This window comes from Oncorhynchus masou, chromosome 13 (genome assembly GCF_036934945.1).
Source record: "Oncorhynchus masou masou isolate Uvic2021 chromosome 13, UVic_Omas_1.1, whole genome shotgun sequence".
Taxonomy (NCBI): domain Eukaryota; kingdom Metazoa; phylum Chordata; class Actinopteri; order Salmoniformes; family Salmonidae; genus Oncorhynchus; species Oncorhynchus masou.
Genome location: NC_088224.1, coordinates 48,283,919 through 48,307,500, shown reverse-complemented (window position 1 = coordinate 48,307,500; position 23,582 = coordinate 48,283,919). Strand labels below are relative to the sequence as shown.

General features: G+C 42.4%; 1 protein-coding gene across 5 annotated transcripts in view; it reads left to right on the top strand.

Annotated features, from left to right (window-relative positions):
- Positions 1-19,375, top strand: part of fgf12b (fibroblast growth factor 12b) — a 128,001-nt gene extending 108,626 nt beyond the window's left edge. For all 5 annotated transcript variants that reach the window (XM_064984115.1, XM_064984114.1, XM_064984112.1 and 2 more), the window contains 2 exons: positions 15,849-16,047; positions 16,833-19,375. In XM_064984115.1, coding sequence (XP_064840187.1) covers positions 15,849-16,047; positions 16,833-16,978 — 345 coding nt within the window. In that variant the 3' untranslated portion in view covers positions 16,979-19,375. The remainder of the gene's footprint in view (positions 1-15,848; positions 16,048-16,832) is intronic.
- Positions 19,376-23,582: the final 4,207 nt, after the last annotated feature.

Genomic DNA, 23,582 nt, shown 5'->3' with positions numbered 1-23,582 from the left:
ACTGCAGAGATCTACAGCTTAGGTGGGAGACTCTGTCCATAGGACAACAATCAGTCGTATATTGCACAAATCACAGCTCATCACCCTGACCACACCATCCCCACTGTCAAACATGGTGGTGGCAGCATCATGGTTTGGGCCTGCTTTTCTTCAGCAGGGACAGGGAAGATGGTTAAAATTGATGGGAAGATGGATGGAGCCAAATACAGGACAATTCTGGAAGAAAACCTGATGGAGTCTGCAAAAGACCTGAGACTGGGACGGAGATTTGTCTTCCAACAAGACAATGATCCAAAACATAAAGCAAAATCTACAATGGAATGGTTCATAAATAAACATATCCAGGTGTTAGAATGGCCAAGTCAAAGTCCAGACCTGAATCCAAACGAGAATCTGTGGAAAGAACTGAAAACTGCTGTTCACAAATGCTCTCCATCCAACCTCACTGAGCTCGAGCTATTTTGCAAGGATGAATGGGAAAACATTTCAGTCTCTCGATGTGCAAAACTGATAGAGACATACCCCAAGCGACTTACAGCTGTAATCGCAGCAAAAGGTGGCGCTACAAAGTATTAACTTAAGGGGGCTGAATAATTTTGCACGGCCAATTTTTCAGTTTTTGATTTGTTAAAAAAGTTTGAAATATCCAATAAATGTCGTTCCACTTCATGATTGTGTCCCACTTGTTGTTGATTCTTCACAAAAAAATACAGTTTTATATCTTTATGTTTGAAGCCTGAAATGTGGCAAAAGGTTGCAAAGTTCAAGGGGGCCGAATACTTTCGCAAGGCACTGTACCACCATCCATACTGCTCGTTCTGTGCGTGATTTCCTGCAAGACAGGAATGTCAGTGTTCTGTCTTGGCCAGCGAAGGGCCCGGATCTCAGTCCCATTGAGCACGTCTGGGACCTGTTCGATCGGAGGGTGAGGGCTAGGGCCATTCCCCCCAGAAATGTCTGTGAACTTGCAGATGCCTTGGCGAAAGACAACATCTCACAGCAATAACTGGCAAATCTGGTGCAGTCCATGAGGAGGAGATGCACTGCAGTACTTACTGTTACTTTTGAGTTTGACCCCCCCCCCCCTTTGTTCAGGGACACATTATTCCATTTCTGTTAGTCACATGTCTGTGGATCTTGTTCAGTTTATGTCTGTTGTTGAATCTTATGTTCATACAAATATTTACACATGTTAAGTTTGCTGAAAATAAACGCAGTTGACAGTGAGAGGGCGTTTCTTTTTTTGCTAAGTTTACATAGGTTGACCAAAACAGTACAAAAATCTTCTGAGCATGACTCCTAATCTTTGGAAAGATTTGTTCATTGAGAGATGTATAGTACCTCGTCAGTGAAATTGTTTTGAATAGTTCTCCAATCACTGCATCAGACTGAAGATCGATGAGCTCAAGTTGCAGGTCAGTGGGAGCATTATCCACATTGACGGTGAAGGAGAGGAAACCAACAGCATGTCATTCCAACACTTTGAAAATCCTCAAAACGACGAGAAAAATCACTGTTCAAAGCAAGCAGCAGCGAAGTAAACTTCTCCTGCTGGTCATCTGATAGGGAACAGACTAGTAGTGTCAGAAGGTAAGTGAGATTATTGGCTTCTACTTGGCAGGTCAAAGGAGTAGTAAGTTTCCCTTAAAGGCTTTGACAAGGATGTACATCTGATGTGCAAAAAGGCCCTTCCCTTGTAGTTTGGAATTCAGTTCATTCATGAGGGCTATCATGTCCATGGTGAAGGCAAAATCAGCCAACCATTCTTTATCTTGCAGGTGAGGGAAATCAACATATTTTCCTTTCATTTGCAAAAACTCAACAATCTCCAACTTCAGATCCCACACCCTTCTAAGCACTTTCCCTAAACTCAGTCATCTCATGTTTGTGTGGTAGGGGAGATCTGTAAGACCCGACTCTGTCACTTCCAACAGTGAGACAAACTGCCTGTGGTTTAAAGATTTTGCTCTTATGAAGTTTACTACTTTAGTGACTGTATCCACAACATGGCTCATTTTCAGAACACAGTTACAGAGCACCTCCTGAAGAATAATGCAATGCAGGAAAATCATTTTCTGATCAGGATTCAGCTCAGCTACTTGATGTTGTATCCTTTTCAAAAGGCCAATGTTTTTTCCTGTCAAGTTTGGGCACCCATCAGTGGTCACACTGAATAACTTTTCAAAACTCAGTCCCAGCTTTGCCACACACTTATTGACCTCTGTAGTTTCAAAGTCTGGGGTTATGCCTCGTAAGAATATCAACACCTGCACCGTGTCACGTGCATCACTGCTCTCATCCAGGGCCAAGGACAAATAGATGAAATCCTTTACCTTGTCTTTCAATTATTCTCTGCAATATTCTCAACACGCCGTGTACCTGTTCATCTTGACAGGGAAACATTTTGAAACAGCTCTTTCTTGTCAGGGCAAAGTATTGCTGCAGGGTCAATTAAACGTTCTTTAATGTATTCGCCCTCAGCGAATAGCTTGCTATGTTTAGCAATTTTGTTGGACAGTACATTGCTAGCTCTCGCAATTCCATCGTTTGCTGAATGCAGTTTTGTGAAAAGTCCTTGTTGCTTTTGCAACTGAGAAAGCAACTCTTTCGATGCACTTGTCCTCTGCTCAGAAGACATATTTCTATATTTCTCTGCTTCATCTGGAAGTGTTGGGACAAGTTGTAGTCTTTCAAGACAGCGATGCTCTCTTTGCACACTAAGCACACAGCTTTCCCTGATACCTCAATAAAGAAATATTTTGATGTCCACTCTTGCTGGAACACCCTACATTCATTGTCTAGTTTCCTTTTCTTTGAATATGTGAAAAACTAATTTTTGAGCAATTTCTAGCTAGCTACTATTTGTAACTGTGACGTGTGTCAGACTGTCAGTCACTGTCTGTCCTCGTGCAGTTGTTATTATACGTGCCTTCAAAATAAATGTCCCACAAGTGGTGGGAGTTAAATCATTACACAAAGGTGAGTATTCATTGGGCCTTTAGAACTTTACTATTCCAAATTCTTTGTGATATGAGCATGATTCCGTGGGCCGTATTGAATCAGGTCGCGGGCCGCATATGGCCCCTGGGCCGGCCTTTGCCCAGGCCTGGTCTAGCAGGTTGACGTTTGTCATGAATCTTGCCCTGGAAGCATAACTGACTGATTTTCGCTAGATGGGCCAGCTGCAATTCATGAATCTTTTTTTTGCTATTTGGTCTTTAATTTAAGGTTAGGGTTACGCATTAGGGTTAAGGTTAGGGTTAGGTTTAGATTTTATGACTTTATGGCTGTGCCAGCTAGTGACCACTCTGCAGAACCTCTAGGTCAAGATTCATGACAATAAATGTTTATCCTGCATTTATCTATGGGGAACAGGGTTCATGTGTTATGCTCGACCTGCTCAGTTTTCCACCACAAAACACCAGAAAATGGCCAAAAAGAGTAGAACCAGCTCACCTGCTTTTACTCTGTGATTTTAATATTAGATGTTCCATGTTTCTTTTGTAAAAAACTATTTTTAAAGGAATATTTAAACCAAATTGAAATAAGAGTTCAGTTCACGCTTTTGTCAAATAATTCTCTGTGGACTATATGCAAGTGCACTAATATACCAGGATTTTAAAATGGAGTGTTGGTGCACAATTTCTACTTAAAATATCAAACGGTTGCAAAAGACACTCTTTTAGTGGAATGACCCAGGAACCAAAAGGAAAAAGTGTGATCGTGGGTACCGATCCTGTTGATTGCTGTCTAGCTTGTTACACTGAGATGTTGTTTGTCGGGGTGTTCGTTTTTTTGTCGTTTTACTTAATCAAGATCTGTGTCTGATGAAAATAACCTTTGTAGCTACAGTTTCCTACCGCTACATTGGCATTATATAAGGTCATAAGTGTGACAGTGTTATCAGGAGGATGAGACATTTGTTGCTGTAGTTGATGATGATGGGTGGTGATGAGAGTGTAATAAGAAGTCTCTGGCTGCGATTCCCTCCTCCATTTTAGAAATCAATCAATGGCAACCATGACAGGTAAACAGTGGAAGATGATGTCCTCTAATCTTGATAGTATGGGTATCACAGCACAATAAAGTGAGTGGCCTCCAGTTTTGAGGTGTACTGCATCATTTATCTTCCTGCTTCAATAATAATGTTTAATGTTATCAACCATTTATTTTGCATCGTTCTTTAATTTCTGTAAAATAAAAACATATATAGTATTTGGAGTTAGCACAGAATTATTGATTCTGGCTTCCGAGATGAATTCCATTGTATACATTTTTTTCCAGAACAGGGACTGAGATATTATGACATAAAATACTCCCTCTTATTGGAGAGACTCGTGACCAATGACTCCAGCCAACTGATCTGATACTATAGCCTGCATTGTATCTCTCATCCGACCTTCTCCTGGCTCAGCCTTTACTCCCCTATTAGCCTAGCTGTCTATATAGAGTGGTCTCCCTGTTGATATACTAAGCCTTAATCTGCTAACGTGGCTGTGGAGCGGGATGGGAGAAGGGGGAGCATCTCCCCGTCCCCCAAATCCAGTGAGATGTGTTGGGTGGAGAGCTGTCTTCAGCTTGCCCTGCGCTGCTTGGAACTGAGCCTTATTACTTGGTCAGTGTTCTTCTTTGGTATAAAGTGAGCTTGGTAACACAACCTGCAAGTATAATGCTTCAACTCAAAATAACTGTTATTTACTCAGGAATTATAAGGGGGAGCCATACATGATTAGCAGAAGTGAATGTTAACAGTGGAAGCAGCCTAAGGCGGGCAATCTGGGTTATTAAACCTTAGAGGAAGAACTGCTTTCATAGCAGGAGATAGAGATATAAAGAAGTAAAATGTTTGGATTGGATATAATAAGTTCATTAGAAATAGACAATCAGTGTCGCCTCCTCAGCGGAGGAAGGTGAATTTCAGAATATTTTTTTTTAGTTATCCTTTTTAGATAAAATTATACTAAATATATTCACGTCACCAAATAACTGATTAAAACATACTGTTTTGCAATGAAGGTCTATAGTAGCCTCAACAGCACTCTCTGGGGTAGCACCATGGTGTAGCCGGAGAACAGCTAGTTTCTGTCCTCCTCTGGGTACATTAACTTCAATACAAAACATAGGAGGCTCATTGTGCTCAGGTTTATTAATGCGTCAGTTCTAGTAGCTAGCTATGTTGACCAGTGGCGCAACTTTGGTTTTAGAAGTGGGGGGACATAACCTGGCGGTGGGTCTGGGGGTCCTCCCTAAGAATGTTTTGGGTCATCTGAAGCTCATTTTCTGCATTTCTACTAGGGCTGTCCATGACAAAATTGGTGAAAGTTTTCCTACGTTTATTTTTCCATGTATAGACATGTGTTTTAATAAAATCAACTAGGCTATATCTACTGCACTGGTCTGATGCTTTAAGCATGCTGTTTGATTAAATAATTAAGACACACAAATGACTCAAGAAGGAGCCAGAGATCAAGAGATCAAAAGATCATAACATGGCCAGGTCGCAATTGTAAATGAGAACTTGTTCTCAACTTGCCTACCTGGTTAAATAAAGGTGAAATAAAAATATATAAAAAAATAACATGCAAATATGTCCCCTTTTGTGTCCCCCGGCTTCTTCACCTGCGGGATCGTCTGAGACCAGCCACCCAGACAGCTGATGAAATTGAGGAGTATTTCTGTGTGTAATAAATCCCTTTTGTGGAGAAAAAACAATTCTGATTGGCTGGGTCTGGCTCCCAAATGGGTAGGCCCACCCATGGCTGCGCCCCTGCCCAGTCATGTGAAATCCATAGATTAGGGCCTAATTTATTTATTTCAATTGACTGATTTCCTTATATGAACAGTAACTCAGTAAAATTGTTGCATGTTGCGTTTATATTTTTGGTCAGTATAGTATGCTCTATGGATGGTCTTAAACTGCAGTATGTCTGAGATTACATGAACATGACTGGGCATTCAAACAAATCTGTGTGCATTCATCATCATCATCGATTGTGTCTCTCAGGTCTTCCTCACAGTTTTGTTTGACATTTTTTGTGTCATCAGGAAAAGCCTCTATCAACCTTGGATACAGTTTGGAAATCAACTTGAGGTTTGTCAGACTGCCTTTAAATAGTTTTTTTAAGCTTCTTGCTTGTCCAATGTTTGCTGCACAGAGAGAATAAAGTGTTGTATCTGCAAAAGTTAACCTCAGCGCCGTCACAGACTGGACTTCCCTGGCTGCCTGACCCTGCTGAGACCCCTGTCACCATCGGATCCTGTTCAGATGAGGCATGATAAAGAATGACCTTGGTGTACATTTATACATTATATTATTCAAGAATAGAATCAATGGTTCAATAATTTAAATTACCATTATTTCCAGATCTCAGACTGTAGCTTTGAACTGCTGTCCTGTAGCTACTGTAGGACTACCCATGAATTCAAGATGGAACTTTGTATACATTCACTGATTGTTATAGCTAACATCCTGTATAATTCACCTGAGCTCCGTAGACTGGTCTTCCTTTGCTGTCTGACCCTGCTGGGACACCTGTCACCACCTGATCCTGCTAAGACATGATGAGCATAGTATTGTGTACTAACTGTGCACCATGACAGTGTACCCTGTAGAGCTGTTTATACCATGTAAATGTGAAAAGTAGGGGATTTGCTAGGGAAACTGACAGATCAATAACGTTACATTGCTATACTGACTCTAATAAAAACTCACATTGTGCTGTTAAAAAAACATCTGAATATTGGTCTTCAATCATTTGGCCTCCGGTTTCATTGTTTAATTCAGGTCTAGTGTGATTGAGGCAAAGATAATAGCTAAAGTTAATGAGCTAGCTAGCTAACGTTAGCCAACTTTTGGCTAGCTCTAATGGTACATTAACGGATGAAAACTATCCAAGTTAATTTACCTCTGTTGAAACGGGACAAAAAGGCTAGAAAACTTTTCCATACACATAACAGCTGTTAGATACAGCTACATGACAGATACAGTGCCTTGCGAAAGTATTCGGCCCCCTTGAACTTTGCGACCTTTTGCCACATTTCAGGCTTCAAACATAAAGATATAAAACTGTATTTTTTTGTGAAGAATCAACAAGTGGAACACAATCTTGAAGTGGAACGACATTTATTGGATATTTCAAACTTTTTTAACAAATCAAAAACTGAAAAATTGGGCGTGCAAAAATTATTCAGCCCCCTTAAGTTAATACTTTGTAGCGCCACCTATTGCTACGATTACAGCTGTAAGTCGCTTGGGGTATGTCTCTATCAGTTTTGCACATCGAGAGACTGAAATTTTTCCCATTCATCCTTGCAAAACAGCTCGAGCTCAGTGAGGTTGGATGGAGAGCATTTGTGAACAGCAGTTTTCAGTTCTTTCCACAGATTCTCGATTGGATTCAGGTCTGGACTTTGACTTGGACATTCTAACACCTGGATATGTTTATTTTTGAACCATTCCATTGTAGATTTTGCTTTATGTTTTGGATCATTGTCTTGATGGAAGACAAATCTCCGTCCCAGTCTCAGGTCTTTTGCAGACTCCATCAGGTTTTCTTCCAGAATGGTCCTGTATTTGGCTCCATCCATCTTCCCATCAATTTTAACCATCTTCCCTGTCCCTGCTGAAGAAAAGCAGGCCCAAACCATGATGCTGCCACCACCATGTTTGACAGTAGGGATGGTGTGGTCAGAGTGATAAGCTGTGTTGCTTTTACGCCAAACATAACGTTTTGCATTGTTGCCAAAAATTTCAATTTTGGTTTCATCTGACCAGAGCACCTTCTTTCACATGTTTGGTGTGTCTCCCAGGTGGCTTGTGGCAAACTTTAAACAACACTTTTTATGGATATCTTTAAGAAATGGCTTTCTTCTTGCCACTCTTCCATAAAGGCCAGATTTGTGCAATAAATGACTGATTGTTGTCCTATGGACAGAGTCTCCCACCTCAGCTGTAGATCTCTGTAGTTCATCCAGAGTGATCCTGGGCCTCTTGGCTGCATCTCTGATCAGTCTTCTCCTTGTATGAGCTGAACGTTTAGAGGGACGGCCAGGTCTTGGTAGATTTGCAGTGGTCTGATACTCCTTCCATTTCAATATTATCGCTTGCACAGTGCTCCTTGGGATGTTTAAAGCTTGGGAAATCTTTTTGTATCCAAATCTGGCTTTAATCTTCTTCACAACACTATCTCGGACCTGCCTGATGTGCTCCTTGTTCTTCATGATGCTCTCTGCGCTTTTAACGGACCTCTGAGACTATCACAGTGCAGGTGCATTTATACGGAGACTTGATTACACACAGGTGGATTGTATTTATCATCATTAGTCATTTAGGTCAACATTGGATCATTCAGAGATCCTCACTGAACTTCTGGATAGAGTTTGCTGCACTGAAAGTAAAGGGGCTGAATAATTTTGCACGCCCAATTTTTCAGTTTTTGATTTGTTAAAAAAGTTTGAAATATCCAATAAATGTCGTTCCACTTCATGATTGTGTCCCACTTGTTGTTGATTCTTCACAAAAAAATACAGTTTTATATCTTTATGTTTGAAGCCTGAAATGTGGCAAAAGGTCGCAAAGTTCAAGGGGGCCGAATACTTTCGCAAGGCACTGTAGCTAGAGACTAGAGCTGAACTGGCTGTGGTAGCTACTAGCTAGCTAGTTCATTCTCTTCAGTCGAGAGGGGATGTTACTGTAGCTAACATTCCATGTCAGTTACACTACTAGTCCAACAGAAGTTACCTTGCCAGCTACATCAGTCAATTAAAGTATAGACAGTTTTGTCTCTGCTTGCTTTTACACCTCAGAGACAAAGCACAACACACAAAGAGACAGCAGCTGCAGACAGCAGCACCATGCCTTCCAGAAGCTGCCTTCACAGAGCCTGTCCGCACGCTCTGTGGTGTCCGTGCGGTCCTAAATCCAGCCGGCTGAAACTTCCAAACAGCCTACCAGACCGCTCTGACGCGTCCACATGGTCCTATGCCGCTTTTGGTATTACAGTGCAAAATGATAAAACTGGGGGGACAAAAATGCTATTTTAGAATGTGAGGGGGGGTCATGCCCCGCCAGTCCCAATTGAAAGTTGCGCACCCTTGATGTTGACTATAATATTAGCTAATATGGTGACAACGATGTAGGCTGTATGTAGAGATTAGCGGTTATGGTATGGCATGGAAAGTTATTTTTCTGCATGGTCACAGACAGCTGTTTTATTGTGTACTGAAAAGGTGAAAGGAGGAGAGTGCGTAGATGCGAGGACAAATTATACAATGAACAAATGATCCTGCTGTTTGTATGTGGCTGCTATGAAAGTGAACTGTGTTTGCGGTGATCAGGGATGTATTCATTCTGCCAATTCTGTTGAAAAACGTTTCTTAAACGGAAGCAAACGTAACGAAACAGGGATTAACATACCTGAATTTGTCCAATAGAAACTCTTGTTTGCAACTGTTGGACTAATGATTACACCATAGATCAGCTTGATGCAGGCAAGAGTGTGTCAAGTGGTATTGAATGTGTCACTGTCTGTCACCTTGATTACTCAATATTTTCTCTCGCCCTTTGCACCTAGGTTGTACATTTGCATTCGTATGGTAGATTGTAGCAACCTCCAATATGCTGTAATAGAAATAAGGCCATGCTCCTCCCTCATCTTAAACGTCACCGACCGCCACTGTAGACAATATACGTTTTTATTCATTAATGTGATCTTATATCTGAATAGATTGATCTGGGTTGGGTGGTCAGATGGTTATATAAAAAGCCATGACCCTTGACCAAAGTTCACTGTCTATTTCATTGCATGTAGCCTTCTACAATATTCTCTACATTTTCTTTTCCATCCCTCAATTTCCCACTGCTCTCCCTCCCTCTCTTCCCACACTGTCCTACATGCTGTCTTCCTCACAAAACATCCCTTGGAGCTCAAGGAAACGTTACCATCTGCTGAAATAATGGAGGGGTGATGTTAGAGATAATGTTGTAAAGTTGAATTTCAGGAAATATTAAACAGGGCGATCTCTGTCTTTTCGTCCATGTCTACAGCATGTGTCAGGTGTGTGTGTACACACTACTTGAGGTGTTTTGTGCTCTGATTAATCACATTCTCCACCCTGTCCACCTGTGCACAGCTCGAGGGTACTATGACACAATGGCACAGTCATCCAATTCCAAGGCCTGGAAAAAAGGAGAAATCTAGATCAAATGTTACTCTCTGTAGTAAGACGTACTCTTAGAAAAAAATAGTTCCAGAAGGGTTCTTTGGCTGTCCCAATAGGATAACCCTTTTTGGGTCCAGTTTGAACTATTTTGGGTTCCATGTTGAATCTTTTCTGAAAAGGGTCCTACATGGAACCCAAAAGGGTTCTACCTGGAACCAAAGAGGGTTTCTTCAAATGGGGACAGCCAAAGTGCCCTTTTAGGTTCCAGATAGAAAAAAGGTGCTAAGAGTGTGGGATCTTCTAGAGGTCGACTTGGTCGACTTATTCTGCTAAAATTTCGCCATTGTTTTGGATTTTATACCTGTAATACACAGTGGATTGGAATGTGGGGAGGATGTGCTCATTGTGATGTCTGGATGTAATGTAATGTAATCATAGCAAACACCCATAGCCCATCCTCCTAATTACTTACATCAACAGCCTCCACTGGTGACACCCCTTCAGGCAAAAACCTAACATACAGTGGATTAGGAAAGTATTCAGACACCTTTTTCTTATTTTAAAATTAATCAACACATTTTTTCCCTCAATATACACACAATATCCCATAATGAGAAAGCAAAACCAGTTTTTTTTAAACATTTTGCAAGTGTATTACAAATAAAAAACGGAAATATCACATTTACATAAGTATTCAGACCCTTTACTCAGTACTTTGTTGAAGCACCTTTGGAAGCGATTACAGCCTCGAGTTTCTCCCATTCTTCTCTGCAGATCCTCTCAAGCTCTGTCAAATTGGATGGGGAGCCTCGCTGCACAGCTATTTTCAGGTCTCTCCAGAAATGTTCAATCGGGGTTCTAGTCCAGGCTCTGGCTGGGCCACTCAAGGACATTCAGAGACTTGTCCCCGAAACCACTCCTGCGTTGTCTTGACTGTGTGCTTAGTGTTGTTGTCCTGTTGGAAGGTGGACCTTCGCCCCAGTCTGAAGTCCTGAGCGTTCTGGAGCAGGTTTTCATCAGCGATCCTGACTAGTATCCAGCTGAAAAACATCCTCACAGCATGATGCTGCCACCACCATGCTTCACCGTAGGGATAGTACCTGGTTTCCTCCATACGTGACGCTTGGCATTCAGGCCAAATAGTTCAATGTTGATTACATTAGACCCGAGAATCTTGTATCGCATAGCCTCAGAGTCCTTTAGGTGCCTTTTTGCAAACACCAAGCGGGCTGTCATGTGCCTTTTTACTGAGGAGTGGCTTCCGTCTGGCGACTCTGCAATAAAGGCCTGATTGGTGGAATGCTACAGCGATGGTTGTCATTCTGGAAGGTTCTCACATCTGTCAGAGTGACCATCAAGTTCTTAGTCACCTCCCTGACCAAGGCCCTTCTCCCTTGATTGCTCAGTTTGGCAGGGCGGTCAGCTCTAGGAAGAGTCTTGGTGGTACCAAACTTCTTCCATTTAAGATTGACGGAGGCCACTGTGATCTTGGGGACCTTCAATCCTGCAGACATTTTTTGGTACCCTTCCCCAGATCTCTGCCTCAACACAATCCTGTCTCAGAGATCTACGGACAATTCCTTCGACCTCACGTCATGGTTTTTGCTCTGACATGCACTGTCAACTGTGGGACCTTATATAGACAGGTGTGTGCCTTTCCAAATCATGTCCAATCAATTGAATTTAACACAGGTGGACTCCAATCAAGTTGCAGAAACATCTCAACAGTGCAGTCTACTTACTTCCGGCGCCGACAGAGATGGCCACCTCGCTTCGCGTTCCTAGGAAACTATGCATTTTTTTTTTTTACGTGTTATTTCTTACATTAGTACCCCAGGTCATCTTAGGTTTCATTACATACAGTCGAGAAGAACTACTGTATATAAGATCAGCGTCAACTCACCATCAGTACGACCAAGAATATGTTTTTCGCGACGCGGATCCTGTGTTCTGCCTTACAAACAGGACAACGGAATGGATCGCATGCAGCAACCCAAAAAATCGACTCCGAAAAAGAGGGAAACGAGGCGGTCTTCTGGTCAGACTACGGAGACGGGCACATCGTGCCCCACTCCCTAGCATTCTTCTTGCCAATGTCCAGTCTCTTGACAACAAGGTTGATAAAATCCGAGCAAGGGTAGCATTCCAGAGGAACATCAGAGACTGTAACGTTCTGTGCTTCACAGAAACATGGCTCACTGGAGAGACGCTATCCGAAGCAGTGCAGCCAACGGGTTTCTCCACGCATCGCGCCGACAGAAACAAACACCTTTCTGGTAAGAAGAGGGGTGGGGGTGTATGCCTTATGGCTAGGAGGCATGGTGCGATGAAAGAAACATACAGGAACTCAAATCCTTCTGTTCACCTGTTTTAGAATTCCTCACAATCAAATGTAGACCGCATTTTCTACCAAGAGAATTCTCTTCGATTATAATCACAGCCGTATATATCCCCCTCCAAGCAGACACATTGATGGCTCTGAACGAACTTTAAACTTTATTTAACTCTTTGCAAACTGGAAACCATTTATCCGGAGGCTGCATTCATTGTTACTGGGGATTTTAACAAGGCTAATCTGAAAACAAGACTCCCTAAATTTTATCAGCATATCGATTGCGCAACCAGGGGTGGAAAAACCTTGGATCACTGTTACTCTAACTTCCGCGACGCATATAAGGCCCTGCCCCGCCCCCCTTTCGGAAAAGCTGACCACGACTCCATTTTGCTGATACCTGCCTACAGACAAAAATGTAAAAAAGAAGCTCCCACGCTGAGGTCTGTCCAACGCTGGTCCGACCAAGCTGACTCCACACTCCAAGACTGCTTCCATCACGTGGACTGGGACATGTTTCGTATTGCGTCAGATAACAACATTGGCGAATATGCTGATTCTGTGTGCGAGTTCATTAGAACGTGCGTTGAAGATGTCGTTCCCATAGCAACGATTAAAACATTCCCTAACCAGAAACCGTGGATTGATGGCAGCATTCGCGTGAAACTGAAAGCGCGAACCACTGCTTTCAATCAGGGCAAGGTGTCTGGTAACATGACTGAATACAAACAGTGCAGCTATTCCCTCCGTAAGGCTATCAAACAAGCTAAGCGTCAGTACAGAGACAAAGTAGAATCTAAATTCAACGGCTCAGACACAAGAGGCATGTGGCAGGGTCGACAGTCAATCACGGACTACAGGAAGAAATCCAGCCCAGTCACGGACCAGGTTGTCTTGCTCCCAGGCAGACTAAATAACTTTTTTGCCTGCTTTGAGGACAATACAGTGCCACTGACACGGCCTGCAATGGAAACATGCGGTCTCTCCTTCACTGCAGCCGAGGTGAGTAAAACATTTAAACGTGTTAACCCTCGCAAGGCTGCAGGCCCAGACGGCATCCCCAGCCGCGCCCTCAGAGCATGCGCAGACCAGCTGGCTGGTGTGTTTACGGACATATTCAATCAATCCCTATACCAGTCTGCTGTTCCCACATGCTTCAAGAGGGCCACCATTGTTCCTGTTCCCAAGAAAGCTAAGGTAACTGAGCTAAACGACTCACTTCCGTCATCATGAAGTGCTTTGAGCGACGAGTCAAGGACCATATCACCTCCACCCTACCTGACACCCTAGACCCACTCCAATTTGCTTACCGCCCAAATAGGTCCACAGATGATGCAATCTCAACCACACTGCACACTGCCCTAACCCATCTGGACAAGAGGAATACCTATGTGAGAATGCTGTTCATCGACTACAGCTCGGCATTCAACACCATAGTACCCTCCAAGTTCGTCATCAAGCTCGAGACCCTGGGTCTCGACCCCGCCCTGTGCAACTGGGTACTGGACTTCCTGACGGGCCGCCCCCAGGTGGTGAGGCTAGGTAACAACATCTCCTCCCCGCTGATCCTCAACACTGGGGCCCCACAAGGGTGTGTTCTGAGCCCTCTCCTGTACTCCCTGTTCACCCACGACTGCGTGGCCACGCACGCCTCCAACTCAATCATCAAGTTTGCGGACGACACAACAGTGGTAGGCTTGATTACCAACAACGACGAGACGGCCTACAGGGAGGAGGTGAGGGCCCTCGGAGTGTGGTGTCAGGAAAATAACCTCACACTCAACGTCAACAAAACTAAGGAGATGATTGTGGACTTCAGGAAACAGCAGAGGGAACACCCTCCTATCCATATCGATGGAACAGTAGTGGAGAGAGTAGCAAGTTTTAAGTTCCTCGGCATACACATCACAGACAAACTGAATTGGTCCACTCACACAGACAGCATCGTGAAGAAGGCGCAGCAGCGCCTCTTCAACCTCAGGAGGCTGAAGAAATTCGGCTTGTCACCAAAAGCACTCACAAACTTGTACAGATGCACAATCGAGAGCATCCTGGCGGGCTGTATCACCGCCTGGTACGGCAACTGCTCCGCCCTCAACCGTAAGGCTCTCCAGAGGGTAGTGAGGTCTGCACAACGCATCACCGGGGGCAAACTACCTGCCCTCCAGGACACCTACACCACCCAATGTTACAGGAAGGCCATAAAGATCATCAAGGACATCAACCACCCGGGCCACTGCCTGTTCACCCCGCTATCATCCAGAAGGCAAGGTCAGTACAGGTGCATCAAAGCTGGAACTGAGAGACTGAAAAACAGCTTCTATCTCAAGGCCATCAGACTGTTAAACAGCCACCACTAACATTGAGTGGCTGCTGCCAACACACTGACACTGACTCAACTCCAGCCACTTTAATAATGGGAATTGATGGGAAATGATTTAAATATATTACTAGCCACTTTAAACAATGCTACCTTATATAATGTTACTTACCCTACATTATTCTTCTCATATGCATACGTATATACTGTACTCTATATCATCGACTGCATCCTTATGTAATACATGTATCACTAGGCACTTTAACTATGCCACTTTGTTTACATACTCATCTCATATGTATATACTGTACTCGATACCATCTACTGTATCTTGCCTATGCTGCTCTGTACCATCATTCATTCATATATCCTTATGTACATATTCTCTATCCCCTTACACTGTGTATAAGACAGTAGTTTAGGAATTGTTAGTTTGATTACTTGTTGGTTATTACTGCATTGTCGGAACTAGAAGCACAAGCATTTCGCTACACTCGCATTAACATCTGCTAACCATGTGTATGTGACAAATAAATTTGATTTGATTTGATTTTCAAGGATGATCAATGGAAACAGGATGTACCTGAGCTCAATTTCAAGTCTCATAGCAAAGGGTCTGAATACTTATGTAAATAAGGTATTTTTGTTTTCATTTTTAATACATTTGCTAAAATTTCTAAAAACCTGTTTTCACTTTGCCATTATGGGGTACTGTGTGTAGATTGATGAGGAAACATGTTTATTTTTGAATAAGGGTATAACGAGACAAAATGTGGAAAAGAACAAGGGGTCTGAATACTTTCCAAATGCACTGCAACATAAAATCAACGTCCATTTTTGGTTAATATTTATTTTAGTTGTCAACAAACGTGAATTCTACTTGAAATAAACAAAACCTGTGTTTGTTGACAACTTTTTGCCTTTTCAACTAAGAATTCCATTGATGTTTTAAAAACTGTTTTAAACTGGTGGGCTAGATCTTTGAACACTGTACTATCTGATCTCAAGCGTTGTCTTGCTCTCTTTGTTCCTCAGGACTTGTTCACAGTAGAGGCAAAATTCAAGGAGTCTGTTTTTGAGAACTACTATGTCATCTACTCATCGACGCTGTTCCGGCAGCACGAGTCTGGCAGGGCCTGGTACCTGGGCCTCAACAAGGACGGCGTTGTCATGAAGGGCAACCGGGTGAAGAAGACCAAGCCCTCCTCACACTTTGTGCCCAGACCCATCGAAGGTGAGACCGAAACACTGTCTGGCTGCCAGCCAGCCACACTCAGGGCTGGATTCAAATGCAACACCTGCCATAAGTCAAGTCAAGGTTTATTTAAAGTGCATTTAATAGGAGTCATAACACCCTTTTACAAGCCATAGCTATGTTAATGAAGCATCTTTGTATCTGTTTATAAATGACCCAGCAGGTCAAAATTGTCATGGGACATTATAACGACATTCTGTTTGGTGTAATGTCAGATTGCCAGATTACAAGAATTCTATTTGTTTGAGAAGACCTCAATGTGCCTTTGATAGATTTGAGTCTTCAGATACAGGTACCCAGATAATCCATTCAAGTTTGAGAAGCTAAATTACTTCCTCGGTACTGGGAAGCAGGGTTAGGGTCAATTTTATTTGAAGTCATGCAATTCAGGAAGTGATCTCTGAATTTTAAATGGTTTAAATAATAGGTTATTATTTTCAGTTTATTGAGAAAACATTGAAATTTGATTTTTTAAAATTCAATTATTTAATTGGAATTTCAGTTGACTGACGGCAGGTTCAAATGTTGTGTGTGTTTGAACTAAACTAACTCTAAACTAATGCTGAATCTCTCAATTCATCTCCTCTGTTTTTTGTCCCTCTTACCTCCTTTATCTCCCCTACTCTCTCTCTCTCATTGTCGTCTCTCTCCCCTCCCTTCTCTCCCCTCCTGCTCTCCTATATCTCTTTACTGTATAAATATTCCTTCTCTCACTCCTCTTCACTTTTTTTCTCACTTTCCCCCCTCCCCCGCCCTTTCTTCAGTTTGCATGTACAAAGAGCCATCGCTGCATGACATCGAGGAGAAGGGACGCTCACGAAAAAACTCAGGGACTGAGGCTCCCACTCTCCTGAACGGAGGAGAAAAAGTGGTGGGGCAGAACTCCACAGAGCAGGATGGTGGCTCATAGCCTGCACATCGCCCCACGTATTTCTTACACCTTGTTCAACAACAACAACAACGACCATAAACAACAACAACAACAAACAACAACAACAAAAATAGAAGAAAAATCATACAATTACGAAATTCTTGCCTGTGAAATATTTTAGAAAAAAGGGAGAAAATATTTTTAAATCAGGACATTGAATTGACATTTTATGCAAAAGCCTGATATGAGTGTGGCACCAGGGAGTTCGTCCTCCTCATCATGACAATGTCAATGTTTCAAAGCTTTAAACCATGGTAGTTCACACACGTTGATTTTATGAATGCAACAGCACTTTCACATACTACTTGTGTCGTTAGAATCATGAATTAGCATGGTATTGTAATTGATTTAGGGCTTTATTCAAACAGATCAGCTTTAGTCGACATCCACATAGCAGTTGTTTCGGCGGTGTCGGAGGTGGAACTGCGTTAGAGCTGTCAAATCGACAAGAGGCTCCTGGCATTATACCTAAAACAGACATTGCCGTTTAAGAGAAATGTTCGAACACTGGAATGTGAGATGTCATTTACACCTCGATTAGGCTGATCCTCCTAATTTTGTTTTAAATTTGAGTGTCATTATTTCTGTATAGCCTACACTTTCTCGTTCTGAACTTGGGTGTGGCTTCGTGACAATGATCAAGAACAGCTGCTCACTGATTTGACAGCTCCAACCCAGTTACACCTTCAACACGGCCAAAACATCAGCTGTGCGGTTGTCGGCTATAGCCAGTTAACGCTTGATCTGATTGAATCTAGGCCTAAGGCTCTTTCCCCTCTTCCTCCTATCATTACTATAATTTTCCTTTTGGGTTGGGGAAGGAGGGTCATGGATGGGGTAAAGGCAGGGGTTTGGTACGGGGAGGTTCTTCTGCAGACACTGCCGTCAGAGGGGCATAGGCGTGTATCACGAATCCTGCTCTCTGATTTGCTATGATGCCCTCATTTGGAAGGAGGCGGGCAAGGGGTATCACTGGGGTAGGGGGGGGGGGGGGTCACGGTACTCCACAGTACCAGTCATCTGTTGGGCTTGATGGAGTTAGCTACCTTTCCAACATTAGGCTGGTCACATGGTACACTTTAGTATTATTGTTAGCCACTTGAGCTGATAGTGCAGCCACTCACAGAGCTGTCACATGCCATGGTCAAGATGTCTGGGGTGCGGTCATGCTGGTCCAGAATTATCTGTGAGACAGACATGTAGAGTTCTGATACTGCACATAGTACAGTAGTGAAGGGGTACACAGATGTTTTTTAAGCCAAGAAACATTATGTACCATATGAAATTCTAAAAAGCATTTGATCGAAAGACCCAGACAATGATTTGAATGTGAGAGATGTGATGGACACACTTGAAGGATCCTGAATGAGGGGACAGCTAGGGCTAACGAGAGCAGTCAAAGGTCAAACCCTGATGTCATATGTCATGATACTTACTGCTGTCATCAAAACCTGAGTTCCACACCCAGGTATACCTTCAGACATCATCCAGGAAGTCCTTCATATTTCAGTGGGACCTCCACTTATAATAGCAATCTAGATTTTTGTGAGTTGTGCTAAAAGCACAGACTGCTTTCTCAACCATCCAAATCATACAATGTGTCATTGTATAAACCTCAGCATTCCTGTGTGATAAGTTGCACTACTGGGAATCTGTTATACACTGCCCTGATTCATTGTAGACTCTGGATCCACTGCTGGGAATATCTATACGCACTGCCCTATATCCTATTGTCTTATTATCTCTTTACTTATCACAGTTAAACTCATCATGACTCGGTCAACCAACACTGGAGGAGAGTTTTTAGATATGTTTAAATTAGCCTATCAAGGAGTCATGAGGTCTATGAGGTTGTCTCTGATTGGCTGCTGTGCTGAAGGAGGCCTGGCCTGAAAACGGGTTCCCCCCTGAATTTTCTTTGTGTAAATTGGTGATTTTGCATTTAATTGGTGTACTACTACTCCACTAAGGAGAGAAATTATCCAATCACTCCTCTGAGAAGTCTTCCATTGTGGAAAATGACACCAGCACTAGGACTAGTTGTGTTGGAGAGTTGGGTCATTGATATGAGGTCAGGTCCATGGCATACAGGCAATGAATGGTATGGGGGCAAAAAGAGCCCTGCCTAAATGTGTACCGGTGTGTTTGGATATCTCATCAAGGAGGTAGGCCCTTTGTCGATCTCAACCTGATCATGATGGGTATAACAGAAGGGTGCGATTAATGCCATATTTACGGTAAATGGTCTTTCTATGTGTTTGCTAATGTTTGCACCTTTATTGAAACACCTTCATATGCATAATATAATAGAAAAACATTGCAAATAAACAGCAGGATGAAAAATATAACTGAACAATAAAAAATAATGATACCAAACCTCAGTCTCTTTGGCATTTTATTGTTCCTGTAGTTTAAACAGGAGTCTTTGACTATTGAATGCCTTTGATCTGACACATCCACTGAATTTGGTTAATATACACTATGGAAGTTTAATTGCTAAATGTTTACGTAAAATGTCTTGAATGTTGATTCATGAATATAATGTAATATTAATCAATTTCCGATCATGAAACTACTCTACTACAAGTCATTAGGTTTAGGCAAACAAGGTAATTGGGTAATTTTCTGGACAATATTGTAGTGAAGTAATATTTGATATACATGCATATTATACAGTGCCTTCGGAAAGTATTCAGACCCCCTTGACCTTTTCCACATTTAGTTATGTTACAGCCTTATTCTAAAATGTATTAAATAAATGCAAATACAACCTACACACAATAATGACAAAGCAAAAACAGGTTTTATACATTTTTGCAAATGTATTAAAAAAAATAACCGTGCTAATTTACATAAATAATCAGACCATTTGCTATGAGACTCGAAATTGAGCTCCTGTGCATCCTGTTTCCATTGATCATCCTTGAGATGTTTCTACAATTTGATTTGAGTCCACCTGTGGTAAATTCAATTGATTGGACATGATTTGGAAAGGCACACACCTTTCTATATAATGTCCCACAGATGACATTGCATGTCAGAGCAAAAACCAAGCCACAAGGTCGAAGTAATTGTCCGCAGAGCTGCGAAACAGGATTGTATCGAGGCACAAATCTGGGGAAGGACACCAAAAAATGTTGGCAGCATTGAAGGTCCCCAAAAACATAGTGGCCTCCGTCATTCTTAAATGGAAAAACCACCAAGACTCTTCCTGGAGCTGGCCGCCCAGCCAAACTGAGCAATCGGAGGAGAAGGGCCTTGGTCAGGAAGGTGACCAAGAACCTGATGGTCACTCTGACGGAGCTATAGAGTTCCTTTGCGGAGATGGGGCAAACTTCCAAAGGACAACCATCTCTGCAGTACTCGGGCCGTAACAGTAGAGTGGCCAGATGGAAGCCACTCCTCAGTAAAAGGCACATGACAGCCCTCTTGGAGTTTGCCAAAAAGCACCTAAAGACTCTCATACCATGAGAAACAAGATTCTCTGGTCTGATGAAACCAAGATTGAAATCTTTGGCGTGATTGCCAAGCATCATGTCTGGAGGAAACCTGGCACCATCCCTACGGTGAAGCATGGTTGTGGCCTCATCATGTTGTGTGAATGTTTTTCAGCGGCAGGGACTGGAATCGAGGAAAAGATTAACGGAGCAAAGTACAGAGAGATCCATGATGAAAACCTGCTCCAAAGCGCTCAGGACCTCAGAGCGAATGTCCACCTTCCAACAGGACAACAACACTAAGCACACAGCCAAGGCAACACAGGAGTGACTATAGGACAAGTCTCTGAATGTCCTTGAGTTGCCCAGCCAGAGCCTTGAACCCAAGCTAACATCTCTGGAGAGACCTGAAAAAAGCTGTGTAGCAACGCTCCCCATAATTTGACATAGTTTGAGAGGATCTACAGAGAAGAATGGGAGAAACTCCCGAAACACAGGTGTGCCAAGCTTGTAGCATCATACCCAAAAAGTCGTAATGCTGTAATCGCTGCCAAAGATGCTTCAAGAAAGAACTGAGTAAAAAGGGTCTGAATACTTATGTACATTTAAAAATAAGGCTGTAATGTAACAAAATGTGGGAAAAGTTAAGGGGTCTGAAAGACTTTCTGAAGTTACTGTATACTCCCCACATGCGACTTGTAAGAAGACTAAGCAATTAGCCCATTAAATTCATTATCTGACTCCATAAAGACAATACAGCAATAGGCCAGAGGCTCTAGTTAATCATGTGCAATCAAGTATTATGTGTTTAGCTGACTAAGATCAAGGAATGGTCATGAGGATTGTCTATGTCAAAGACACAAAGATAAAGTTGCAATTAAAAAACATTATTCTAAGCATGATCAGAGAGGGAGAGAGAGAGTCAAATAAAACATGGCTTGTGCCATGGCCAATAGCTCAGAGAGGGAGAGAGATAGTGTAGGTATCTCACCAGTGCAGGTTAGGAACAAAACAAGAGAAAATGAATATAAGACTCTTAATAACATCTGAGTTGATTGGATTCCAAATCTGAGATGTTTACCAATAGCATTGCTGTAAAGTTAACCTCCAATCAGATTTAAGAACTACAGACCTGTGAAGACTTTTGCTACCCGAAAGTGTGACGAGGGTGTTGGCAAGACAACAGAAAGGATATCCTTGCATACAGTTGATTAGAGTCACTTCAGGGGCTCCAACTGGAGTCACTACAATATTAGGGGACTCGAGAACACACCAAGAGGCAAAAATTCTGTGTAGCTTATTTAATATTACACTCCAATGTTTGTAAAATGTCCCAGGCCTATTGCTTTGTAGAGCCGCAGGACGACTGATGTAGAGAGAAATATATATACATACACATACACAGTGGGGTAAAAAAGTATTTAGTCAGCCACAAATTGTGCAAGTTCTCCCACTTAAAAAGACAAGAGAGGCCTGTAATTTTCATCATAGGTACACTTCAACTATGACAGACAAAATGAGAAAAAAAATCCAGAAAATCATTTTTAATGAATTTATTTGCAAATTATGGTGGAAATATTTGGTCACCTACAAACAAGCAATATTTTTGGCTCTCACAGACCTGTAACTTACATTTACATTTACATTTAAGTCATTTAGCAGACGCTCTTATCCAGAGCGACTTACAAATTGGTGAATTCACCTTCTGACATCCAGTGGAACAGCCACTTTACAATAGTGCATCTAAGTCATTAAGGGGGGGGGTGGTGAGAAGGATTACTTATCCTATCCTAGGTATTCCTTGAAGAGGTGGGGTTTCAGGTGTCTCCGGAAGGTGGACACCTGAAGAGGCTCCTCTGTCCTCCACTCGTTACCTGTATTAATGGCACCTGTTTAAACTTGTTATCAGTATAAAAGACACCTGTCCACAACCTCAAACAGTCACACTCCAAACTCCACTATGGCCAAGACCAAAGAGCTGTCAAAGGACACCAGAAACAAAATTGTAGACCTGCACCAGGCTGGGAAGACTGAATATGCAATAGGTAAGCAGCTTGGTTTGAAGAAATCAATTGTGGGAGCAATTATTAGGAAATGGAAGACATATAAGACCACTGATAATCTCCCTCGATCTGGGGCTCCACGCAAGAGCTCACCTCGTGGGGCCAAAATGATCACAAGAACGATGAGCAAAAATCCCAGAACCACATGGGGGGACTGAGTGAATGACCATCAGAGAGCTGGGACCAAAGTAACAAAGCCTACCATCAGTAACACACTACGCCGCCAGGGACTCAAATCCTGCAGTGCCAGACATGTCCCCCTGCTTAAGCCAGTACATGTCCAGGCCCATCTGAAGTTTGCTAGAGAGCATTTGGATGATCCAGAAGAAGATTGGGAGAATGTCATATGGTCAGATGAAACCAAAATATAACTTTTTGGTAAAAACTCAACTTGTCGTGTTTGGAGGACAAAGATTGCTGAGTTGCATCCAAAGAACACCATACCTACTGTGAAGCATGGGGGTGGAAACATCATGCTTTGGGGCTGTTTTTATGCAAAGGGACCAGGACGACTGATCCGTGTAAAGGAAAGAATGAATGGGGCCATGTATCATGTGATTTTGAGTGAAAACCTCCTTCCATCAGCAAGGGCATTGAAGATGAAACGTGGCTGGGTCTCTCAGCATGACAATGATCCCAAACACACCGCCAGGGCAACGAAGGAGTGGCTTCGTAAGAAGCATTTCAAGGTCCTGGAGTGGTGTCAGCCTTCCGAATCCAGATCTCAACCCCATAGAAAATCTTTGGAGGGAGTTGAAAGTCCGTGTTGCCCAGCAACAGCCCCAAAACATCACTGCTCTCGAGGAGATCTGCATGGAGGAATGGGCCAAAATACCAGCAACAGTGTGTGAAAACCTTGTGAAGACTTACAGAAAATGTTTGACCTCTGTCATTGCCAACAAAAGGTAGATAACAAAGTATTGAGATAAACTTTTGTTATTTACCAAATACTTATTTTCCACTGTAATTTGCAAATAAATTCATAAAAAATGCTACAATGTGATTTTATGGATTTTTTTTCTCATTTTGTCTATCATAGTCAAAGTGTACCTATGATGAAAATTACAGGCCTCTCTCATCTTT